General features: G+C 46.6%; 1 protein-coding gene and 1 long non-coding RNA gene across 7 annotated transcripts; one reads left to right on the top strand and one right to left on the bottom strand.

Moving 5' to 3' along the window:
* Positions 1 to 1,948: 1,948 nt before the first annotated feature.
* Positions 1,949 to 8,794, bottom strand: LOC109732084 (uncharacterized). Of its 3 annotated transcripts, none has more exons than XR_012188270.1 (9): positions 8,130 to 8,794; positions 7,926 to 8,013; positions 7,125 to 7,301; positions 6,027 to 6,211; positions 4,995 to 5,125; positions 4,215 to 4,430; positions 3,985 to 4,074; positions 3,121 to 3,435; positions 1,949 to 2,676 (listed from the first exon to the last, which is right to left on the bottom strand). It is a non-coding gene; the product is annotated as an uncharacterized lncRNA (long non-coding RNA). The 3 variants fall into 3 exon arrangements; XR_006665736.2 differs by having other exon boundaries at positions 7,926 to 8,001; XR_012188269.1 differs by lacking the exons at positions 6,027 to 6,211; positions 7,125 to 7,301; positions 7,926 to 8,013; positions 8,130 to 8,794 and having other exon boundaries at positions 4,995 to 6,007.
* A 3,456-nt stretch (positions 8,795 to 12,250) lies between these two features.
* Positions 12,251 to 21,179, top strand: LOC109732068 (uncharacterized). Of its 4 annotated transcripts, none has more exons than XM_073502634.1 (4): positions 12,251 to 12,430; positions 19,183 to 19,300; positions 19,382 to 20,332; positions 20,447 to 21,179. In XM_073502634.1, the coding sequence occupies exons 2-4, from the start codon at positions 19,265 to 19,267 to the stop codon at positions 20,963 to 20,965; spliced, it is 1,506 nt and encodes a 501-aa protein (XP_073358735.1). In that variant the 5' UTR covers positions 12,251 to 12,430; positions 19,183 to 19,264; the 3' UTR covers positions 20,966 to 21,179. The 4 variants fall into 4 exon arrangements, with proteins under 4 accessions (XP_073358735.1, XP_020146850.1, XP_073358734.1 ...); XM_020291261.4 differs by lacking the exon at positions 12,251 to 12,430 and adding an exon at positions 18,264 to 18,486 and having other exon boundaries at positions 19,124 to 19,300; XM_073502633.1 differs by lacking the exon at positions 12,251 to 12,430 and adding an exon at positions 18,780 to 18,860 and having other exon boundaries at positions 19,053 to 19,300.
* Positions 21,180 to 21,491: the final 312 nt, after the last annotated feature.

Here is a 21,491-nt window from a genome sequence, read left to right as displayed (position 1 = left end):
AACTTTTCTTGGCTCAAAAGGACTGAGGCCCCTCCAACTGCACTCAACTTCTAGGATATCTCTTCTTTGAAGTCCATGAAAACAATCATACAACAAGATTGTTTGTGATCATAAATGGCATTTATAATTACTTGATATTTTCATATACAATATCTAAATAGTAAAGTTTATAGATGCAGTACTTTAAAAGAACTAAGGCTACTGGTATCCATAGCTAGAATACATAAATACAAATAATTAGAGGCATGGAACTCTAACATTAGATAGGCCCGTGTAAATTGCATACATATAACCCTTATAAACTTCGCGTCTAATGTTTTTGCAATAGGCTTTTTACCTAGTATTTTCCTAAAAATGATACTTAATGAATAAAGCACTGCTCGAGATAACATTGTGAGTTGGTTCATGCTAAGATCATGCGAACTTTCACAAGGATACCGACATTGACCACTCCAGCTAGTAGATTCTCCAAGGAAAAAAATCCTATTCTACACATAGAGCAAAACCTATATCATTCTTTAAGGCCCTTTTATGCTTAAGATTAATCATCTCATGATAGCATGTCTGTTATTATCCATTATTTTAGAGTGAAGTGCAATGTATGTCCTCGAACTATTTCAGGGGTGTCACGTAGGTCCTCGAAGCTCGAACTATGAAAATCGTCATCCAGGTCCTTGAAGTGATGTAAGTGAATCATTCAGGTCCAAAATCTCCCCCTCTAACGGGCCATCTGGCGCCGTTAACCGTGAGCACTGAACAGTAAACCATGAATAGAAATGATGTTGGAACTGGAACGCTATTATTACTGTTCATGGTTTACTGTTCAGTGTTCATGGTTAACGGCGTCAGCTGACCAGTTAGAGGGGGTCAGGGAGATCTTGGACCTGAATGACACACTTACTGCACTTCGAGGACCTGGAATACGATTTTCATAGTTTGAGGACCTACATGACACCCCTGAAATAGTTCGAGGACCTTTAGTGCACTTCACTCATTATTTAAATACGACACATGTAGGATTTGTTTCCTTATTCCAAGATTCTACAACCAGAATTCCCTAGCAAACTTTTACACATGAAATTAGGCACTTGAAACCGTACAGGTTACTACACATACCTCCTACCATTTAGAAACCATGGAAACACAAAATATTTCAACACTTTCCCATCTACTATTCATAGATTGGACAGGCCCCATCAACTGTTCTTAGCTCAAAAGGACCGAGGCCCCTCCAACTGCACTCAACTTCTAGGATACCTCTTCTTTGAAGGCCATGGAAACAATCATACAGCAAGATTGTTTGTGATCATAAATGGCATTTACAATTACTTGATATTTTCATATACAGTATCTAAATAGTAAATTTTATAGATGCAGTACTTTAAAAGAATTAATGCTACTGGTATCCATAGCTAGAATACATAAATACAAATAATTAGAGGCATGAAACTCTAACATTAGATAGACCCATGTAAATTGCATACATGTAACCCTTATAAACTTCGCGTCTAATTTTTTTGCAATAGGCTTTTAACCTAGTATTTTCCTTAAAAAAAGATACTTAAGTGAATAAAGCACTGCTCGAGATAGCATTGTGAGTTGGTTCATGCTAAGATCATGCGAACTTTCACAAGGATATCGACATTGACCACTCCAGCTAGTAGATTCTCCAAGGGAAAAAAAATCCTATTCTACACATAGAGAAAACCTATATCATTCTTTAGTATAAATTAAGGCTTGACATTCCACTTCAGCTTATATTTTGTTCAATCTATATACATGGAAGATAATGTTGCACTAACAAATCAGAACTTGTATCATTAATTATTAGCAGCAAATATTCTTTCCATAAAAAATTAAACATGTCAAATTCTCGCTGTGAAATTATGTCTTGGGTCTAGCCTAACCTATTCAGCAAGCTACCATTGACCATATTGTAGTTCATATGAAAAAGAGACGAACATCATATTCTGCTGAAAAACAACAATGTGAAGCCCTGTCCACCACATTTCGCTTCATATTACATTATTCTCACGTATCACACATACTACAATTCAACCATGCATATCAGTTAAATATAGGAATGGATCTCTAGTACAACAATATATGCACACTTTTTTTCCAAAGTGACTTCTATGTTTGCTACTACTATCTTCTACACACAGTCCCTACAGCAGAATTGACTGTGGTCTCAAGTTCCTTCTCCCACTAACCATCTCTGTCACAATTTTGTTGTAGCTATTCTAAATAGATGTCGTGGTCTGCCTCGGATACTCGTGCCTGAGAAGAGGCTACCCCATTGAACATGCATTGTTATACGCCAGGCAAGAAAACTCTGAACTGCACCACACAACACCGACCACAATGTCACGTCCATGATCAAAATTAAGAAGTGTTCTTGGCTTCCAGCCTTGGCCAAAAACTGCACCAGAACTGCCAGAACGCCATGTGGTCTCTTAAGAGGCGGGAAGAGCTAGGGAGCACCATGACACGCCGTCTACAGCTCGGTGGTGGTGGTGGGTGGTGTTGATCTCATCACCCTGGCAATGGCTCCATGGAGGGTTAGGGATTTTTTGGAGCGTGCTATTACACTGGATGAGACGTGTGTCTCCCTCCCGTGAGCTTGCCATGATGGGATCATGGCCGTCGTCGTCCATGCCTAATTGGCACATGAAACTGAACGAAGAAACACTCAACATATTTCTTCATGCAAAGTCAAATACTATTGCAACTAAAATATATAATGCAATAACGAGTGTTTCAATGTTCTTCTGTTTATAGTCAGCGGGCAACAAGGTACAAATATGTTCTTCTTTCATCAGTTGTTATGTTTGTGTACCTCAGGCTTGTAGACAATACGATTTTGTTAGCCTGCACCACTACACTGATCTTTTGAAATTATAAATTTTAGCAACTATGTCAACAGTACTAAATCGCAGAAAAAAAAGAGAAACAACACCAACTTTAGCTTCACCAGAATTTCCTCAATATGTAGGAATAAAACAACGGATCTCAGCTACTATACATAAACCATGAAAATATGTAGAAACTTTAATTTTTCAACCAAAATAACACAATGGTGCATTGAAATAGGAAAAGAAGCACATAAACGACAATTACCTTCCTCGTGTAGTAGAGAAACACCATCAATGAATAGTCTCAATAAGCTTTATGGATGTTTCAGTCTTCGGACGTAATATTCAGTTCTGACATAATATTTAGTTCAGAGAGGAAATCCCCGTGTAGTAAGGTATGTTGTGTATGCCGGCAATGTCGCAGGAGAGGCATGCCCCAGGAGTGGCACTGCAGATGCACGCCTTGCACCCCAGTCCCTCGCCATGCAACAGAGAAGCACCGCCACAGCTCGCTGGCCACCGGCAGGCAACACCAAGGTGTGGCGCCGCAGACCCATGCCTTGTACCCCCATCCCTTGCCCTGCAAGGCAGCCCGTCGTCAGGATCGACACCATCTTTAATGTAATCTTTTCCAATACAAACCGCGTCTTTAAAATACAGCAGCGCAACACACTTACAGACCAAAGTACTCTAAAGTGATATTTCCAGTTCTCACAAAAAAGTGATATTTCCAAAATAAAAGTTTGGCGTTGCTAATTTCAGTATCTACATAGAGCAAAGCCTTTAACAGAAAAACATCAATGGATTTAAGATGGTGGGAGGATTCTGGATAGTTGGCCTCACCGGAAATAGAGGCGTTCGGTTGTGCTCGACGCGGATATGATAGTAAGATAGTGAATAAATCACAATTTTATTTCAGGTATGAATTATTAGGAATTTGATGCCACCTTAGAATTAACATATTGCATCTATATTTTGTAACATCTAATTGCAGGTCGTCAAGTGGCTCAGGTTGTAGGGTGTAGTTACAGATGTACAAAGATCACGACAATGAGTAAACATACAATCTAAATTTATTCTAAAAGTCATGCATCTAGACCAAACAAATTGAGTTTGGTAAACGGTATACGTGAATTTTCACAGCTTTGCTCAAGTCATCCGGATCCGGTCACCTCCAGCAGACCTCGCAAGTCATAACAATAGTTTCCTTGTGCTAACCCTGCAACCCATTAGTCAAAAACATCAAGTCTATTTAGATATGTATTGAAAAGTAAGGATTATAAAATTCAAATAAGGGGAAAATAAGAGATATAATATAAAGATATAGTTCTGAAATTGTGTGGTGGTTCAGTGTCTCACCCTTCAGAACAATTTTCAGGAAGGTGTTCGGGTCCAATACAGTGGGTATATCATTGTTTCATTGCACATCCGTATCATCAATGATCCATCAAACAATGGCCACATCTCATTGTTGATCAACAGTGACTAATTTAACTTGAGATGCAAATAACCCATTGGTATAAAGCAGTTGTAATACCGAAGATCGTCTCCAGTCATCGTTGAGCAATCACCCGCCTATGAGTCAACAAAATTGATGTTGAGGGCAGCGATGTTAAATTCAGATAAAACTCCATCATAAATCACTAAGAACATCAATTTCAAGGACCAGCACCATGCCACTTTCCCAAACGCTTGGTGTCCTGAATCAAACTATTTCAATTGCATGATGTCTGTCGATGAAACAAAGCAAAAGCAGTGCAGATTGGAATGCTAGAAGACCCCCCCCCCCCCCCCCCCCCCAACCTCGCATGTTTCTAAACATGAGAAAATCAGTTACTGAAGCCAAAATAATGCACATCTATATATTATGTAATTCACTCTAAAAAATGAAAATCACATTATACAAGTCAAGCATACTCAAAGGAACTGGCAATATTTGTCCAGCACATCTCAGTCGAACAGCTAATTCCAAGATGGGCATTATATGGCTCTCCCCAGCTTGGTAGGCTGCACCATGCTTCTTTCTCCAAATAGAAGAGCATAGTAAATGTTTTAGTAAATACATGGAGACGACGCATGGCATGAAACCATTATCCAGCAGTTGAAAAGCATCAAACTGGACGAGTTGACGAACTTTACCTGCTTGACAATCCCGCAGCCCCATCGAGCCTGGCGTCGAGCCCGCCAACCTCGGAGAATAACGAATCCCCACAGCTGCCGACTATTCCACCTGCTTCCACAAGCACCCCTTCGGCCGCCAGCAATGCCGCCTCCCGCCACCGATGGTCAACGTAAACATGCACAGAAACAATGAAATGGATAACACTTTTGCCCCCTCTATTACACATCAGAACCATCAAATTTCAAACCTCGTCACAAAGCAGAGCATAATGTACTCAATAAAAATCAAGTAACCCTCCCTCACCAGCATCTACTCAATTAGACTACTAATCCGGCTACCTTCTTTTCGGGGCAAAAAATAACAAATCTACACCACCCTCGCGCAAGCAAGAAGTAATATATAGTGAAAAAATCAAACACAAATTCGACGAAGAACACACTGTACGGACGCAACTATTTTCCACAATGTTATCTGGTGATAAATTTGCAACTATTTTTTGGACATATTTTCCACGAATGTCATCTGGTGAAAAATTTCTATTCGCTATGAAAACATTTGTCAATGTTTCACACTAAAAAAAAAATCAGATTTTTTAATTATTTTACTGTTCACCCAGGTTCAAGTGAGCTAGGGATTAGAACAACATTTTTGGACAAAGTACTACAGAAATAATCCAAGCAATCCTACTATAATATCAAGGCACACATATAAGTGATTATTCTCTCATGCAAACTGAAGTACTCCCTCTGTTTCTAAATATAAGTCCATTTAGAAGTTTCAATATGGACTACATACGGATGCATATAGACATTCTTTAGAGTGTAGATTCATTCAGTAGTCCATATTGGAATCTGTAAAAAGACTTATATTTAGGAATGGAGGGAGTAGTATATATATCCACCTCACGGGCTACTATATTAAGATGGCCAAGCCTTTGTTAATCATATGAACATGGTACAGGCAAGGAGGACATTAGCTAAGAAATGTAGTATTAAAGATTAGATAGATGAACATGCAAAATTTGATGTAGAAAACAAGGATAATCTTACCTGAATCTCTTCCGATAACTGCGCCTTGGCAGAGATGATATAGAAAATCTCGACTGGGGTGTATTACTCGATGGGGGTGTCGTCTGGTAGCGGCGGCGTGCACGGCTGCATCAGAGTGTGACCCGCCACCACGGGCATAGGCGTTACAGATTGGCGAGTGGAGGTCGACGAAGGCGCTGGCATGCCTGCACGAGACATGCGCAAAATTATCAAATCAGCATTGAACGTACCATATAGATGGATCTCTCAAAATATACTCTCATTCATCAATTCCTTTTCAGAAAATAAATGAAGTGGCTGGACCAATCTTAGCTCTGCTTGTATGTTGCTGCTCCAAAATCTTCCTCGAACTGGAGATTGACGGTCATATACTATGCATTAACTCTAAGGCAGAAACTTATTATCATCTTCAAAATAAGCTCACGTGTAAGAAGATATCCATGAGAAGTACATCAAATTATGTATGAAAATATCTGAACCAAACAGAGCGCCTATTTATTCTCAGCTCATAGTTTTCATTCACTAAAATGTGCCGTTGGCCTAATATGCATGTCTGACCAAAAGTGTGATGAGGTGTTGGATCAGAGGTTTTAGTTAGGTCATGAACTGATCCCATCACTCAACAGTTAACACGAGAGTTTGGCGAGAGCAACAGAAAGTATGGTTAGCATATACGAAACACAAGTACAGATCCATAAGCAGAGGACACATGGCCTGTGTGTTACCTGTTGTGGTGAAACCGTATGCTTTTTGACCATATATATATATATATGCAAGGCAACATGCAGATGAATAGCATGAAGATGTGGGCAAAAAGGCACACGTTTGTTTAAGTAGGTTTGATAGGATGCTTAAAAGAAGAAGGTTTACTATAACCATGGGCCTTGTAGCAGAAGAAACAACAAAGTAACAATGCTGCCGAAACAAACGGGATCTAGGAATTAAAGCGTGGACAAAAGAATGCAAATACCGAATACTTGCAAGAATAGAAATGCAAATTAAAACGGATCTACTAACCCATAATTTTTAAATACAAATTATTTGAATATATTACAAATCAAAAGCTTGCAAGAATATAGATGGTCAGATGGAACATACCGAATACCGACAGCACACTAAAGACAATCACGAGGCAAATGCCCTTTCCGAGACCTCATTGCAGTAAATGTTCGAATAATATCCTTATCATCAACGGACTTGAGTACCACCTGCTCATTGTAACTTGTAACACATGACTTGAACCATTCATTATTGATCTTGCCACGCAGTTTGCTCCTTGTTAAAAATAAGAAAACAGTTTTCTCTCTATTAGTGCTCGACAGAAAAACAGAAGTGTTCATAAAACTTTAGAAAATGACAAATAAAAAATACAGTCATGCAAACTTAAAGAAAATGACATGTTTGGCTTGAAAGAACAAGGATTATAGGATCAGGAAATTCAGCTTTATTGACAAAATCTGATCTATATAACTTTAAAGTAGATACTTGGTTGCAGCTAAAATAGAATCAAGTGCTGCCGGCAGGTCCGGTCCTCGGATTTTAGGGGCCCAGGGCGAAACAAAAATCCAGGGCCTTAAGTATAAAGGTCTAAATAATAATCAATCTATGTAGACATAAATTTAGAGGCCAAAAAATAAGGGCATCTAAAATCATTAAGCATATCAAATAATAAAATCATCCGAGATGCAAATTAGTAAATCAGTAATGATAGTAACTATCTATCTCATCCAACAATTTCTTCTCAATGCATACTTTCGAGATGGCATGACAGTACTAAAATTGAAAAGGACAATTATTTTTGGAAATTAGCACAAAGCTATGATAATATAAGATCCAGTTAAAAATCATCATCAAGAATCTGCCTCTCGCCTCTGGTTCATAAAACCTGCTAGGGCATACCTTATCTGGAATCTGCCTCTCACCTCTTCTTGTGGTGAACGGCGTTTATTATCACCTGGACGGCAGTGCTAACGACCTGATTGGTAAACTATAGAGATTAGAGAGGAGAAACAATCAGGCAAATCGTTGGACAAATCTAGAATCAGAAACGCATAGGTCGCTGCTCGTTCGGAGGAAGAAAGATGAACAGCCAGATGTACGTACCTGGTGGCGCTGACGTCCTAGACTCCAGTCGAAATCAAATTAGGGTGCGGCGGTGCGGACACACCAGGAACCTAATTAGGGTGCGACGAGGACGACACGCTGGATCCTCATAGGGAAGGCTCCCCCAAACCATGGAAGCTGGCGTGGTCGCGCGGAGGACGATGATGACGACGGGAGGAAGCTGAAGTGGGTGAGGTGGAGCTCCTCCGTACGCGCACATGCCAACACCCGCCACCGCCTGCGATGAGGACGACGCGCCGGCTCCTCATAGGGAATCCCCCAAATCGTGGAATCTGGCGGGGTCACACGGAGGATGACGATGACGACGGGAGGAATTGGGGGAGGTGTAGCTTCACCATGGCCGAGTCGAGCGAAGGAGGCCGGCGGTGGCGATTTTTGTGGAGAGGAAGATCCGATCGAGATCGAGGGGGGAAGTGGAGGTGCAGGCGTGCGTGCGACCACGTGGAGACGCGAAATCTACCCTGTGCCGCAGCGACGGCGTCTCCCGGAGTTCGGCGGCAGGGATTGAAACCGCCCTGCCCTGGAGACTTGGCGGCGGCGTTTCCCGGAGTTCGGCGGCGGCGGCGGCGTCTCCCTCTCGGACGGCGGCGGCGGCAGCAACGATAGATGGGATCGATGGAGCTTTTTTTTTCTGGGTGTGGGGTTTTTTTTGGTGGGTGCGTGGATGGGTGGGGTGGGAAGAGGGTGAAAGAAAACCAGCGAAAAAAACCGGACGAAAATGGTAGGACGAAAATGGTGGGACGAAAATAAAACCCGGAACGCAGACTACCAACTGAGACATTAGGAGTAGAGATATTGTGGTGCGGCGACACGAGAGTCTTGTAACACGCGGGACACCAATCTTGAACTTGTGCCTAAAATAAGTACTAGAGGCCAGATAAGGGGAAAGGGAGCACTTCTAGAATTGTGCTCATATGAACTGTTGCAAATTTATGGTAAGAGGACAGTTTAACATGGATCTGGTTTGCATAATTTTCTAATTGGTAGATCTTCAAAACCTTAATGTAGGGTCCCAACTTGAAATTAGTCCAGACAACCAGAAAAAAGGAAACAAAAAATTATCTCTAAAATAATGCAGACATGAACACTTTGAGGACCCCCACGATGGGGTTTCCTTGGCGGTTGACTTTTGGCTAGTGGCGGCCAAGGTATCTGACCTTGAGAATGGGGGGCTGACACTTCCATTCTTGCTAGAGGCGGGGGGGGGGGGGGGGGGGGGGGGGATCGTTGTCATGATGGCGTGTCCGGCACCTGGCTCTGACGGCCTTTTGGTTGCCTTCTTTTAGAAGTTTTGGCCTCAACTTCAGCTGGTGATCATGCCGATGTTTCATGGCGCGCTAGTACTTTGGTTGAGTATGGTAGCGTGAAGCCAATCCTTGGTGTTACATGCGGTCAAGTCATTAAACGCCCAATGTTCTTGTTTGATTTATCTTAATAACTGAGGTAACCCTGTACGACGGATAGGGCCTACGGTTGGACAACTAACTCTTGATGCAGGGCGCGTTCCGGTCAAAACGTAATTTGAACCCCCCCCCCCACTTTGTCTCGTTGCAAGCACATCCTAACGGATGCCTTCCAGAGCACAATATTATGGCGATCTTGATTGCAAACATATGGTTGTAAGAATTAAGTCCTCATACTCATGCCTGTTTTTATTATAAGTGTTTCATTAAAAGAGGTGATAACAATCCAGTCCAAAAACTGGAATTTAATACTCTCGCAAGAGCTTGGTAGGAACCCTTCCCATAGTGCACGTCTTCTCAAGGGTTCTATAACTCAGGGTCACACTTTGAGGAAAGAGGCAGAGAACCTCTCTACTACCCATTACCGAATAACTAAAGGGACTCATCATCTATGATAAATCTTTCATCACTGACCCCGAGGCACAAACAGGCCACTCGCGTGCCTGTGATGATATGAATTGGTTGATCGGTGATATTCCGCGCAACTGCGATGATATGAATTGGCCAATCAGTGCTATTCAGTTACGTACTAGTGGTAGGCCTCGTTGGTGTGCACAACCTTGATTTGCTCGAAGGTCTCCTGATTCTCCCGTACCTTGCGGAAGGAAACCACTAGGGGAACGACGACGATGAACTTTGGGACGACGCTGCTGCAGAGGGAGAAATTTATCCTTGCTCGGCTACATAGAGGCATACCGCCGTCACGTTGTAGGCACAACCCGCCTGCTCCGCCGACTGGAAGTAGCTGGTACTCCTTCCACTGTCGCGGTCCTTAATCTCCGACACACACGTCCCTCATGCCCGTTGTTGCATGATGTGGTACTTTTTCTTCTTCTTCTTTCTCGGCGGTGGCAGGCCGGGCCTGGATCTAGAGCTTGGTGCGCCGGTGAGTGCTCGGAGCGGGTACACAGCCCCATTCTGGCTATAACGTTGATCCAGTAGTGCCCCCATGCGTCGTCTCGGCGGCGGCGACCCCCCGACAGCTGGATCCAGCCATTCGAGGCAATCAGGGGCGACAACGGTCAATTGAAAGAGGGCTAGGGGGATTCGGGGTTTGTGTTGCGGATTGGAGTGTCTGCGAGTGGCTTTGGGAGGCGCCAGCGTGGCTATAGTGCGAGCGGGGGAGGGGAAAGGGACGACACAGTGAGAAAGGCCGAAATTATCATGAGACTGGCTACAACCACTCAAATATAGGTTTTTTAGGCGATCAAATCTAGGTTTATTAGACTCTTGCGATCAAATATAGGTGCCAACTGACGCACTAGGGCTCGAAGCTTTATTTTCTCAAACATAGTACAAACGCAAACGCTTTCTATGAACGCACACACGCACACCTTACCTCTATGAGCACCTTCGAGAGATTGAGCCGGCATCAAGATGGGAATGGGCCGACCAGGACCTGGCTTGGACCTGGCCCTGTGGCCCCAAGGCCAATATGTGAGGCCATGGGTTGGCCCATTTCATGAGAAATTTGTAGCCTCACTGGCCCGTCGGGTACATGAGGCCAATCCAAAATCCAGCGAATTAATAGTTGCAACTCTGTTTTTACAAATAAATAGCTAGGCAGGCCAGCCTAATGGATGACAAAAAAGGTTTTTGAACCATAGTACTCCAATACTACCAGGCATTAATCAATACGATGTTATTTTGAATAGGTATACAGTGTTGGATGTGAGGTGTGTAGGTCCTGTCTTGTCTTCCGGTGGAGTGGGCTGCAGTAGGCTGGGCATTCAGACTGCGAACGGTAAATATCTAGTGCATTCAGGCAAGCTAAGCATAGGAATAATCTCCCGTGCATTTTATTAAAAAAAATCTCTCGTGCATTCAGCTGGTAGCGCACAGATTGGACTATGCATATGTAGAAAAAATGCTTTAGGCAGGGTGGGCCACGGCACACTTTTACCCCAACATAGCTCGGTCGATGGACACGCAAATAACTTCACAATACGTTTCTCATCATAGCACAGTGCCGGCTCCACTGGCCCGTTTATCATCTAAGGCCAACCCACTTGACCCATTGGCCCTGATTTTTTGGGCCGGGTCAGTGACCCAGCGGGTCGACCCGGCCCATTCCCATCTTGAAGCCGGCATATCATCTTGAGATTTTATAAAGTTACTGTAGGCACCTCGTAGTCGACAGAAATGTCTCTTTTCACTAAATACATATCGTTGGAAATTTTAAAATAAATCCAGGATAAATGCAAGCAGGACTTGAATCCTGATTTTTTTTAGCCAGACTTGAACCCGATGGCTGGGTTGGCATACCACTGTCCTTTTGAGCTCAGCCCGAAAGGAAAAAGGCCTAGCCGAGCAGCAAATTTGGGCCTGTTTCCGCTCGGTCCCCGGCCCCAAATTCCCCGTACGCCGCTAAGGGTTTGTGCCGCGCCGCACCGCCGCTCTCGCCACCACCTGACGCCGTCGTCGTCCTCGCCGCGCCCTACGCTGGACGGCTCGCTCCCTACACTGACGGCGGACGCGCCCTTTCGTCGCCGCCGTTCGTGACGTTCGTCACTCCCGTGGTTCCTCTTCAAGTGCGCCCCCGTCCCCAACGTCCGCCGCCCCGAGCACAAGCAGGTATGACCTCCCTGGCACCTGGCGGCACGTGGTCGGATTCATTCGAAGAAGTAATCATGAAACACATGTGGCTATCTCGTTCTGTAACCGGATTCGAAGAAGAAAAGGATCAATTTCGTCTTGTATTAGAAAAAGGTGCTGTTTTAATATGCCCGCCTCATGTGAAACGATAGTAAACCAGTCTGACTTACTAATTGTCCGCCAGATTGGACCCAATTCGGAGGAGGCTATAATAAGCGCTCAGCCTGACTTTCGACGATTCAAGTTGTCTATTTTGTTCCTTTTGAGTTCGGATCGCCATGAAGTTCAATAGAGGTCGCCGCCGCAGCCGTGATGTAAGTCGTTTCTTTTTTTGCTTTATTTGTTTTTACAAATTATCGATCTATCACTGATGACTAATCCGTCCCCTTAACGCAGTCGGAGAACGCAGCTTGTTATGGGGAGGAAAGGCTAAGCGAGCTGCCAAGTGATGTTCTGGTCAAAGTCCTTGAGACGGTGGAAACACAGTCGAAGAAAGCAGCTGGTAATGGGGAGGACAGGCTAAGCGAGCTGCCCAATGACGTGCTGCTCAACATCCTCGAGAGGGTGGGTACGCTTGATGCCGTAAAAACCTGCATCCTTTCGAAGAAAATGCAGAAGCTGCCAACTATGCTCTCGCAAATGTTGATTGTTCCTCTGAAAATGCAGAAACCTGCATCCTACCTTGAACAAAAGCTGATTGTTCCTCTGAGATGATGTCCGGTAGTACTTGCTTCAATCTATTCGATATGACCTTGGAGGCAATCTTGTATAACACATTACATAAAAAGATAGGCCTGAACTGAGACAATAATGTGGGGTTCTTTACCTTTGGTATTAGCACCAAAATGGTCTCATTGATGCTCTCCGCAGACTCGGTCCCATTGATAATACGAAGTACCGCTGTGGTGACATCTGTTCCACAAACCTCCCAGTGTCGCTGTGATATCCGGATAGTTAAGCTACAGTAAACCTCTGCTAATGATGCCACGTCATCATGATTACTATTGGTAGTTCCACGATGATTCAAATCTCGCTCGAATTCAAATTCAAATTAAGGTCAAACATTAAAAGCTTTCAAATATCAAAACTAAAATGATCGGAATGTGACATAATTAAGTTTACTAAATTAGGTGCAACCTATATATTTTTCCAAAACTGAAATGTTTAGGAAATGAGAGAAAACAGAAAAGAAAAGGAAAAAGGAAAAGAACAAAAATAGAAAACAAACACAAAAAAAAATGAAACAACAGCCCCATTGTTGCTGGGCCGTGGCCCAGCTTGCCACTTGGCCCAGCCGGCCCCTCGCCCTCCCACTTAACCCCCCACCCCTGGGAAACCCTAGCCCAACCACCCCCACGATCCCCCCACTCTCCCTCGTCTCTCCCCCCACCTCTCGATCCCGATCTGGATCGGGAAGAAGGGGATCGATCCCGACGACGCCATCGCCCCGGATCGCCCGACGCCGTCACCGGACCTCGCCGGACCTCCCCGCCGGCCTGCCTCCCCTGCGTACGACGTCTCTGACCTCCACCTCGCGCCCCACTGCCCGTGCCCTACGAACCCCCGTGAGCCCCCCTCTCCTCGCCCGGTCACCGCGTGCCCGCGCTGTCCCGCTCGCGCGCACTCGCCCCACACGCGCCTAGCCCGCGCCCCGCCGCTCCTCACCGGGGCCAGCCGGAGCTCTACCACTCCGCTCGCCGCGGCCACCCGCACGCACGCGCACCCCTCCTCCCTGCTCGCTCACCACGCCCGCGCCCCGCTTGCCCTGCTCCGGCGACCTCCACGCGGCCCACGGCTGCCTGTTGCCGCTGCTTGCGCCGCCGCGCCTGCCGCGCTCCGCCGCCCGCGCCGACACCCCGTCGAGCCGACCGCCGCTGCCGTCGAACCACCGCACCTGCTCGCGCTCGCCGCCGCGGCGCCTGCCCGCCTTGCCCTGCTTCGCTCTGCCGCCCGCTTCCCCACTGTGGCCTGCCTCGCACGCATGCTGCACGCGCCGCCCGCCATCGACCTCCCCTGGCCGCCGCCCGGTCTGGCCCCGACCGCGTGCCTGCCCTGCGCCGTGGCCTCGCTCGCCACCGCCCCCCTGCCGCCCGTCGCACCTCGTCGCCGGCTACGACGCACCGGCGCCTCCACTTGCCTGGGCGGGCGCCCAAACGGGCAGCCTCGCCCGCGCCCGTTAACCCGCCCCGTTAAGCCCCTAGGGGCCTATGACAAGGGGGCCCGCACCCCAAAACGTTTGTTTTAAAAAAGAAGAAATTAAAAAATAATAATTATCTTATTAGTTAATTAATTAACTTAATTAATTATGTTTAGTTAACCTAATAACCTAGTTAAGCTAATTAATCATGTTTAGTGGAACTCTGTCAATGACGAACGGGCCCCACCCGTCAGTTTGACTAGGTCAACTGACTAGTTGACTGCTGACATCACCCTGACATCATGATGACGTCATAAATGCTTTTGGTTAAATTAATTATGTTAATTCTAAAAATGAATTAAATCTTTAAAAATTAATATAAAATAATCCGTAACTCGGATGAAAATACTTTGTACATGAAAGTTGCTCAGAACGACGAGACGAATCCGGATACGCAGCCCGTTCGTCCGTCACACATCCCTAACATATCGAACACGCAACTTTCCCCCTCCGGGTCATCTGTCCGGGAACGCAAAACACCAGGAATACTTTCTCGGATGTTTTCCCCCTTCGCCGGTATCACCTACTACCGCGTTAGGGCACACCTAGCAACGCTCATTGTCTTGTCATGCATCGTTATGCATCTGTTTGCATTGTATTCATTGTTTCTTCCCCCTCTTCTCTCCGGTAGACTACGAGACTGACGCCGCTGCTGATGCCCCGACCGACTACGTTGTTGACGACCCCTCCTTGCCAGAGCAATCAGGCAAGCCCCCCTTGATCACCAGATATCGCCTATTCCTTTTCTCTACTGCTTGCATTAGAGTAGTGTAGCATGTTACTGCTTTCGGTTAATCCTATTCTGCTGCATAGCATGTCATTGTTGCTACAGTTGTTACCCTTACCTGCAATCCTAAATGCTTAGTATAGGATGCTAGTATTCCATCAGTGGCCCTACACTCTTGTCCGTCTGCCATGCTATACTACTGGGCCGTGGTCACTTCGGGAGGTGATCACGGGCATATGCTATATACTTTATACTGTTACATTACTTATGATGCTGTTCGGAGATGGGGGGCTGAAGGGGCAGGTGGCTCCATCCCGGTAGAGGTGGGCCTGGGTTCCCGACGGCCCCCGACTGTTACTTTGTGGCGGAGCGACAGGGCAGGTTGAGACCACCTAGGAGAGAGGTGGGCCTGGCCCTGGTCGGCGTTCGCGGTTACTTCATAATAACACGCTTAACGAGATCTTGGTATTTGATCTGAGTCTGGCCACTGGCCTATACGCACTAACCAACTACGCGGGAACAGTTATGGGCACTCGACGTCATGGTATCAGCCGAAGCCTTCTTGACGTCAGCGACTGAGCGGCGCGCGCCGGATTGGACCGTAAGCCTGCGCTCGTATTAAGGGAGCTAGGTCTGCTTCCGGCCGCCCTCGCAACGTGCAGGTGTGCAATGGGCGATGGGCCCAGACCCCCGCGCCATAGGATTTAGACCAGCGTGCTTACCTCTCTGTTGTGCCTAGGTGGGGCTGCGACGTGTTGATCTTCCGAGGCCGGGCATGACGCAGGAAAGTGTGCCCGGCCAAAGGGGATCGAGCATGTTGGGTTATGTGGTGCACCCCTGCAGGGAAGTTTATCTATTCGAATAGCCGTGTCCCTCGGTAAAAGGACGACCCGGAGTTGTACCTTGACCTTGTGACAACTAGAACCGGATACTTAATAAAACACACCCTTCCAAGTGCTAGATATAACCTGGTGATCGCTCTCACACAGGGCGATGAGGGGAGGATCGCCGGGTAGGATTATGCTATGCGCTGATACTTGGTGAACTTACCATCTACTCTCTTCTACATGCTGCAAGATGGAGGTTGCCAGAAGCGTAGTCTTTGACATGACTAGTTATCCCCCTCTTATTCTGGCATTCTGCAGTTCAGTCCACCGATATTGCCCCTTACACAGATACCCATGCATATGTAGTGTAGATCCTGGCTCGCGAGTACTTTGGATGAGTACTCACGGTTGCTTTTCTCCCTCTTTTCCCCCTTTCCATTCTACCTGGTTGTCGCAACCAGATGCTGGAGCCCAGGAGCCAGACGCCACCGTCGACGACGACTCCTACTACACCGGAGGTGCCTACTACTACGTGCAGCCCGCTGACGACGACCAGGAGTAGTTTAGGAGGATCCCAGGCAGGAGGCCTGCCCCTCTTTCGATCTGTATCCCAGTTTGTGCTAGCCATCTTATGGCACCTTGTTTAACTTATGTCTGTACTCAGATATTGTTGCTTCCGCTGACTTGTCTATGATCGAGCACTTGTATTCGAGCCCTCGAGGCCCCTGGCTTGTATTATGATGCTTGTATGACTTATTTTATTCTTAGAGTTGTGTTGTGATATCTTACCGTGAGTCCCTGATCTTGATCGTACACATTTGCGTGTATGATTAGTGTACGATTGAATCGGGGGCGTCACGGTCGCTGAAAAAATGGGCTGGGAACCCGACTGGCCCTGGTGCTTTTGTCGGGAACATCTGCAAAAACGGACCCCATTCGAACTTTGAAGTGTCGTGCTCTCCCATCCCACACTCCTCATACCAATGCCCCATCATCCCACAAGCATAGCAGAACGTGGATAGCTTTTCAAACTTCACACTATAGGATTCAGTTTCGCCCGCCTTTGTGAAGCGGACAACTCTTGTCAGCTTCTTTCCCACATCCAGTTTGACCCTCACCCTGATAAATTCCCCCACAAAGCCATTGGGCAAAGTAACTTGCACCTCTTGAACATCTCCAATGCGGCTGGCCAGGTTCTGTAGGAAGCTTTTGTTCTTAGAACCCCATCCGGCAGTTTATGGATCTGAGCCCATGTCTCCAATCTATCAAGCTTAACCTTTTCCGGTTTAGAGAAACCATCATACTCTGCAAGAATAAGCACATAACCTTTGAAGTCCCACGGACCCTTGTGCATAGCTTTGTCCCAATCTCCCAAACAATTAAACTGAATCGAAAAGAGATTCGGGTTTATCCGCCGCCACACCACTGATTGCGCTAGGTTCCACGCTGCCCTCATGTCACCGATCGGAGCACTCTGACTAAAGGACTTCAACGTTAATAGCCTCCCAAGGGCGAGCCACTTGGGTTTGATCTCATCAGCATCAATCTCGTCTTCCCAGACGAGGTTATCCAACTCGTCATCCTGCAAAGTCAAACGATCCAGTAATTCGCTCGCCCCATCGGCGTTCAGACCCTGGGTTGTCCTCTCGCCTTCTGCTAGGTTGGCCATGGACACTTGATTTTTGATCAAACCCTGAAGAAAACCAGACTTCGCAGGGAACCCTGAGCTCCACCTCCTCCCAGTCTCCAACCAAGGCCGGGAAAGCAACAAGGTTGCCCCCTTATTCAGCCGAGAAGAGAAGAGAGGAGAGGGGCTCTCGTGCGTGATGGAAAACCCGGCTGGCCGCCGGGGAAGAAAAACTCACGGCGAGATCGCCGGAGTACAGGAGAACCCTAGGCCGCCGCCTTAGGGGACAACAGGGGATTTGGGCAGCTTTTTTTTTTTTGAGACAAACTCGCGAAACTTTTATTCAACTGTCAGAATATTTATAGGGACGAACAAAAGATCGCCGGGATGGCCTAACCAAACATGACGGCCGGTCCCCAACGTTAATGCATGCTTCGCGAGGTTGTGAACCTCAATGTTCGAGGTTCGAAATTCATGACTAAAAGAACAAGATGTGTAAAAACGAGCAAAATATGTTGCCAGCTGACGCGCTAGGGCTGGACGCTCGAGCGAGCTTTTCGTCTCAGCCCGAAACTCACTCCAGGTCGGCCCGAGAAGGAAATAGGCCGAGACGAGCAGCATATTTCGGCCCGTTTTGCGACCCTGTTTCCGCTCGGTCCTCGGCTTCTCTGTTTCCCGAACCCCAAATTCCCGGGACGCCGCTAAGGGTTTGTGCCGCGCCGCGCAGCCGATCTCGCCACCGCCTGACGCCGTCTTCGTCCTCGCCGCGCCCGACGCTGGACGGCTCGCTCCCAGCACTAACGGCGGACGCGCCCTTCCGTCGCCGCCGTTCGTGACGTTCGTCGCTCCCGAGGTTCCTCTCCAAGCGTGCCCAGCCTCCACCGCCCCGAGCACAAGCAGGTATGACCTCCCCGGCTCGCTCCCGTTCTTGCCCTCCTCCTCTGACGATGACCCGGGCACCCGGCGGCACGCACGCACTGGCAATTACTGACGCAGGCAAGCACACACGCCGGCGGCTAGCATGCACTGGCACTTATTGGAGATGCTATTATTGACGCACGGCAAGCATAAACACTGCACCAGCGCGAGGGATCGGCTAGAGATGCCGAGGTTTAATTAGTCGCTAAAGAAGTGCTAGCTAGTGCAATTATGAAAGCAAACAAAAAAAAGGTCGGATTCATTCGAAGAAGTAATAAGGAAACACATGTGGCAATCTCGTTATGTAATCTGATTCGAAGAAGGAAAGGATCAATTTCGGTTTGTATTAGAAAAAGGTGATATTTTAACAGTTTGTCTAATTCACATCTAGATGTTTTTTAAGGATGTCACATCTAAGCTCCCACAAACATATAATGCAGCAACAAGAAATAAATAAAAACTAGGACAAAGAAAAATAGAGCACAAACAAAGTGGACATCAGCTTACATGTGACATAATTATATCACATCTAGATGTGTCCTAGACAGACCCCTATTTTAATATGCCCGCCTCTTGTGAAACAATAGTAAATCAGTCTGACTTACGAATTATCCGCCAGATTGGATCCGGTTCGGAGGAGGCTATAGCCTGATTTTCGACGATTGTCGCACACCGAAGGAGCATCGTTTCAAGAATAACTGCTGGCGTTTTGTTTGTCGATTCAAGTTGTCTGTTTTGTTCCTTTTGAGATCGGATCGCCATGAAGTTCAATAGAGGTCGCCGCCGCAGCCGTGATGTAAGTCGTTTTTTTTTTGCTTTATTTGTTCTTTCAAGTTATCGATCTATCACCGATGACCAATCCGTCCCCTTAACGCAGTCGAAGGAAGCAGCTCGTTATGGGGAGGAAAGGCTAAGCGAGGTGCCAAGTGATGTTGTGGTCAAAGTCCTCGAGACGGTGAAAATACAGTCGAAGAAAGCAGCTGGTAATGAGGAGGACAGGCTAAGCGAGCTGCCCAATGATTTGCTGCTCAACATCCTCGAGAAGGTGGGTACGCTTGATGCCATAAGAACCTGCATCCTTTCAAAGCGACTACAGAAGTTGCCCACTATGCTCTCGCAGATCGTAATTGATCTCAGCCCTCGTGATTTGTTTGAAATGGATGGTGTTGTGGCTGAAGTGACGGACAAGATCCTTAGTACGAGGTCTCCACAGATCACTGTTCACAAGCTGAAGCTCAAATTTTTCTTGGTTCCCTCTCGCTGTCTCTCCATCGGCAAATCTGTTGGCCTCGCCATGGTGACCCAGAAATTGGATGCAGCTGAGTTTGAGATCATGACACAGAAGGATTTCAGCCATTGCACTGATGCCCATCGCCTGCTCTATGCTAAGAAATTCAATGATTTTGTTCGTGATTGTCCGGATGCATTTGCTGGTCTCACGCGGCTGCATCTACGGAATATGAGGTTTGGTAAATCAGATATATCCAACATCCTTAGCCATTGCAAGCGGTTGGAGTTCTTGTCTTTCTTCGAGTGTGACGAGGGGGTCCGTTCGGTGCTCCATGTAGAACACGCTCAACTAGTTGAGCTTGTTATCATCTTTGGGAAATTTGAAACAGTGGAGCTTGCCTGTCTACCAAAGCTCCAGCGGATGATCTATAGGGATTGGCAGTATGATGATAATCCCTTGGTTCTTGGTTTTGTCCCTCAGCTTTCGAAGCTCAGTCTTGCTTGTCCATACTTTTCAGGCAAGACACTCAACTTAAGCAAGCTTCTTGCTAATGCCCCCACTGTAAGCGATTTGTATCTGGAGTTTCGAAGTGAAAAGGTGCTCACTCTAATCATCTCTATCCCATTCTCATTAACTGTATAATGTTTATATCTGACAGTAGATACAATTTATGCACACATTGTTACTTCTAATTTGTTTTATCTCTCCCAGATTTGGATTCAACCAGAGTGCTCAAAAGTGCTTGCTCCTGTGCTTGCCAAACTACGGTTTGTGAATCTGGACCATCTTCCCGAAGAATGTGATATCTCCTGGACACTGTTCCTTCTTGAAGCTGCACCATACCTAGAGGAGCTTTGCATCACAGTATGGGACCATAAGTGCCGAATCGAGTCACAAAAGAGCGTCTCCAAGAAAACGGATGTGAAGTGGGAACCATCTGATCCTCATTTTAAGCAGAAGAATCTGGCAAGGCTAACTATCTACGGCTTCCAGTCCGATGACAATTTCATCGGATACGTTAGACGCGTCATTCAAGCTGCGGCGAACATCAGGGAGGTATCCCTGCACGCCAGGAAGGTGTGCCCATTGTGTTTCGAAAAGTTTCCTCAGGCGGCGGTTCGTCCTTCGAGTTATCCACGGACCAGCGAGGAGTTTGGTTTGTTGAGGGAGAAGATGACAGCAGCGTCGGCTACGGCTTCTCCTATTATTCACTTCCGCTCATTAGGTTGAGTGGAAGATGAACCTCTATCTGAAAGACCCTACGTCCGCGCTACTGCATATTCTGCAGAAATGTATCTCGGCTACCTATTTGTTCGAACGACTCATTTAGCTATTTTCGACAAATGAATCAGATAAAATAAGCACGTTTATGTTTTGGTCGTGCAGTATCGTGCTTATGTTGAATACAGTCAATATTCAGTTCGAATGATGGTCTGTTTTTTTTTTTCTATCTTGTACTCCCTCCGTTCGGAAATACTTGTCTTAGAAATGGTTGTATCTAAGACAAGTATTTCCGGACGGAGGGAGTATTTATGAGAGCCACGACACTCTGTTTTTCATGGACACTGAAATACAAACTTTGCTGACAACAGCTTTGCTGGAAGAAGAAAATGCACGTAGAAAACGGCAGCGTTCCTGTCCCTGGTTGCCGCCGGCGCGGGGTGCACGCCGAGGAGCTCGCCGCAAAAGTAGGGGCTGCTGCACAGTGGTCCGTCCCCAGCGGCCAGCTCCGGCGCGATGATGAGCTCCATTCGGG

The sequence above is a fragment of the Aegilops tauschii genome, chromosome 6 (assembly GCF_002575655.3).
Source record: "Aegilops tauschii subsp. strangulata cultivar AL8/78 chromosome 6, Aet v6.0, whole genome shotgun sequence".
NCBI classification, from domain to species: domain Eukaryota; kingdom Viridiplantae; phylum Streptophyta; class Magnoliopsida; order Poales; family Poaceae; genus Aegilops; species Aegilops tauschii.
Note: the sequence above shows the minus strand (reverse complement) of the source record. Positions and strands in the feature narration are given on the sequence as shown.

Coding starts and splice junctions, on each gene's coding strand:
- LOC109732068 (XM_073502632.1), top strand. CDS start 19,265: ATGAAGTTCAATAGAGGTCGCCGCCGCAGCCGTGATGTAAGTCGTTTT. Junction 20,333..20,446: donor TGGAGTTTCGAAGTGAAAAG/GTGCTCACTCTA, acceptor TATCTCTCCCAG/ATTTGGATTCAACCAGAGTG.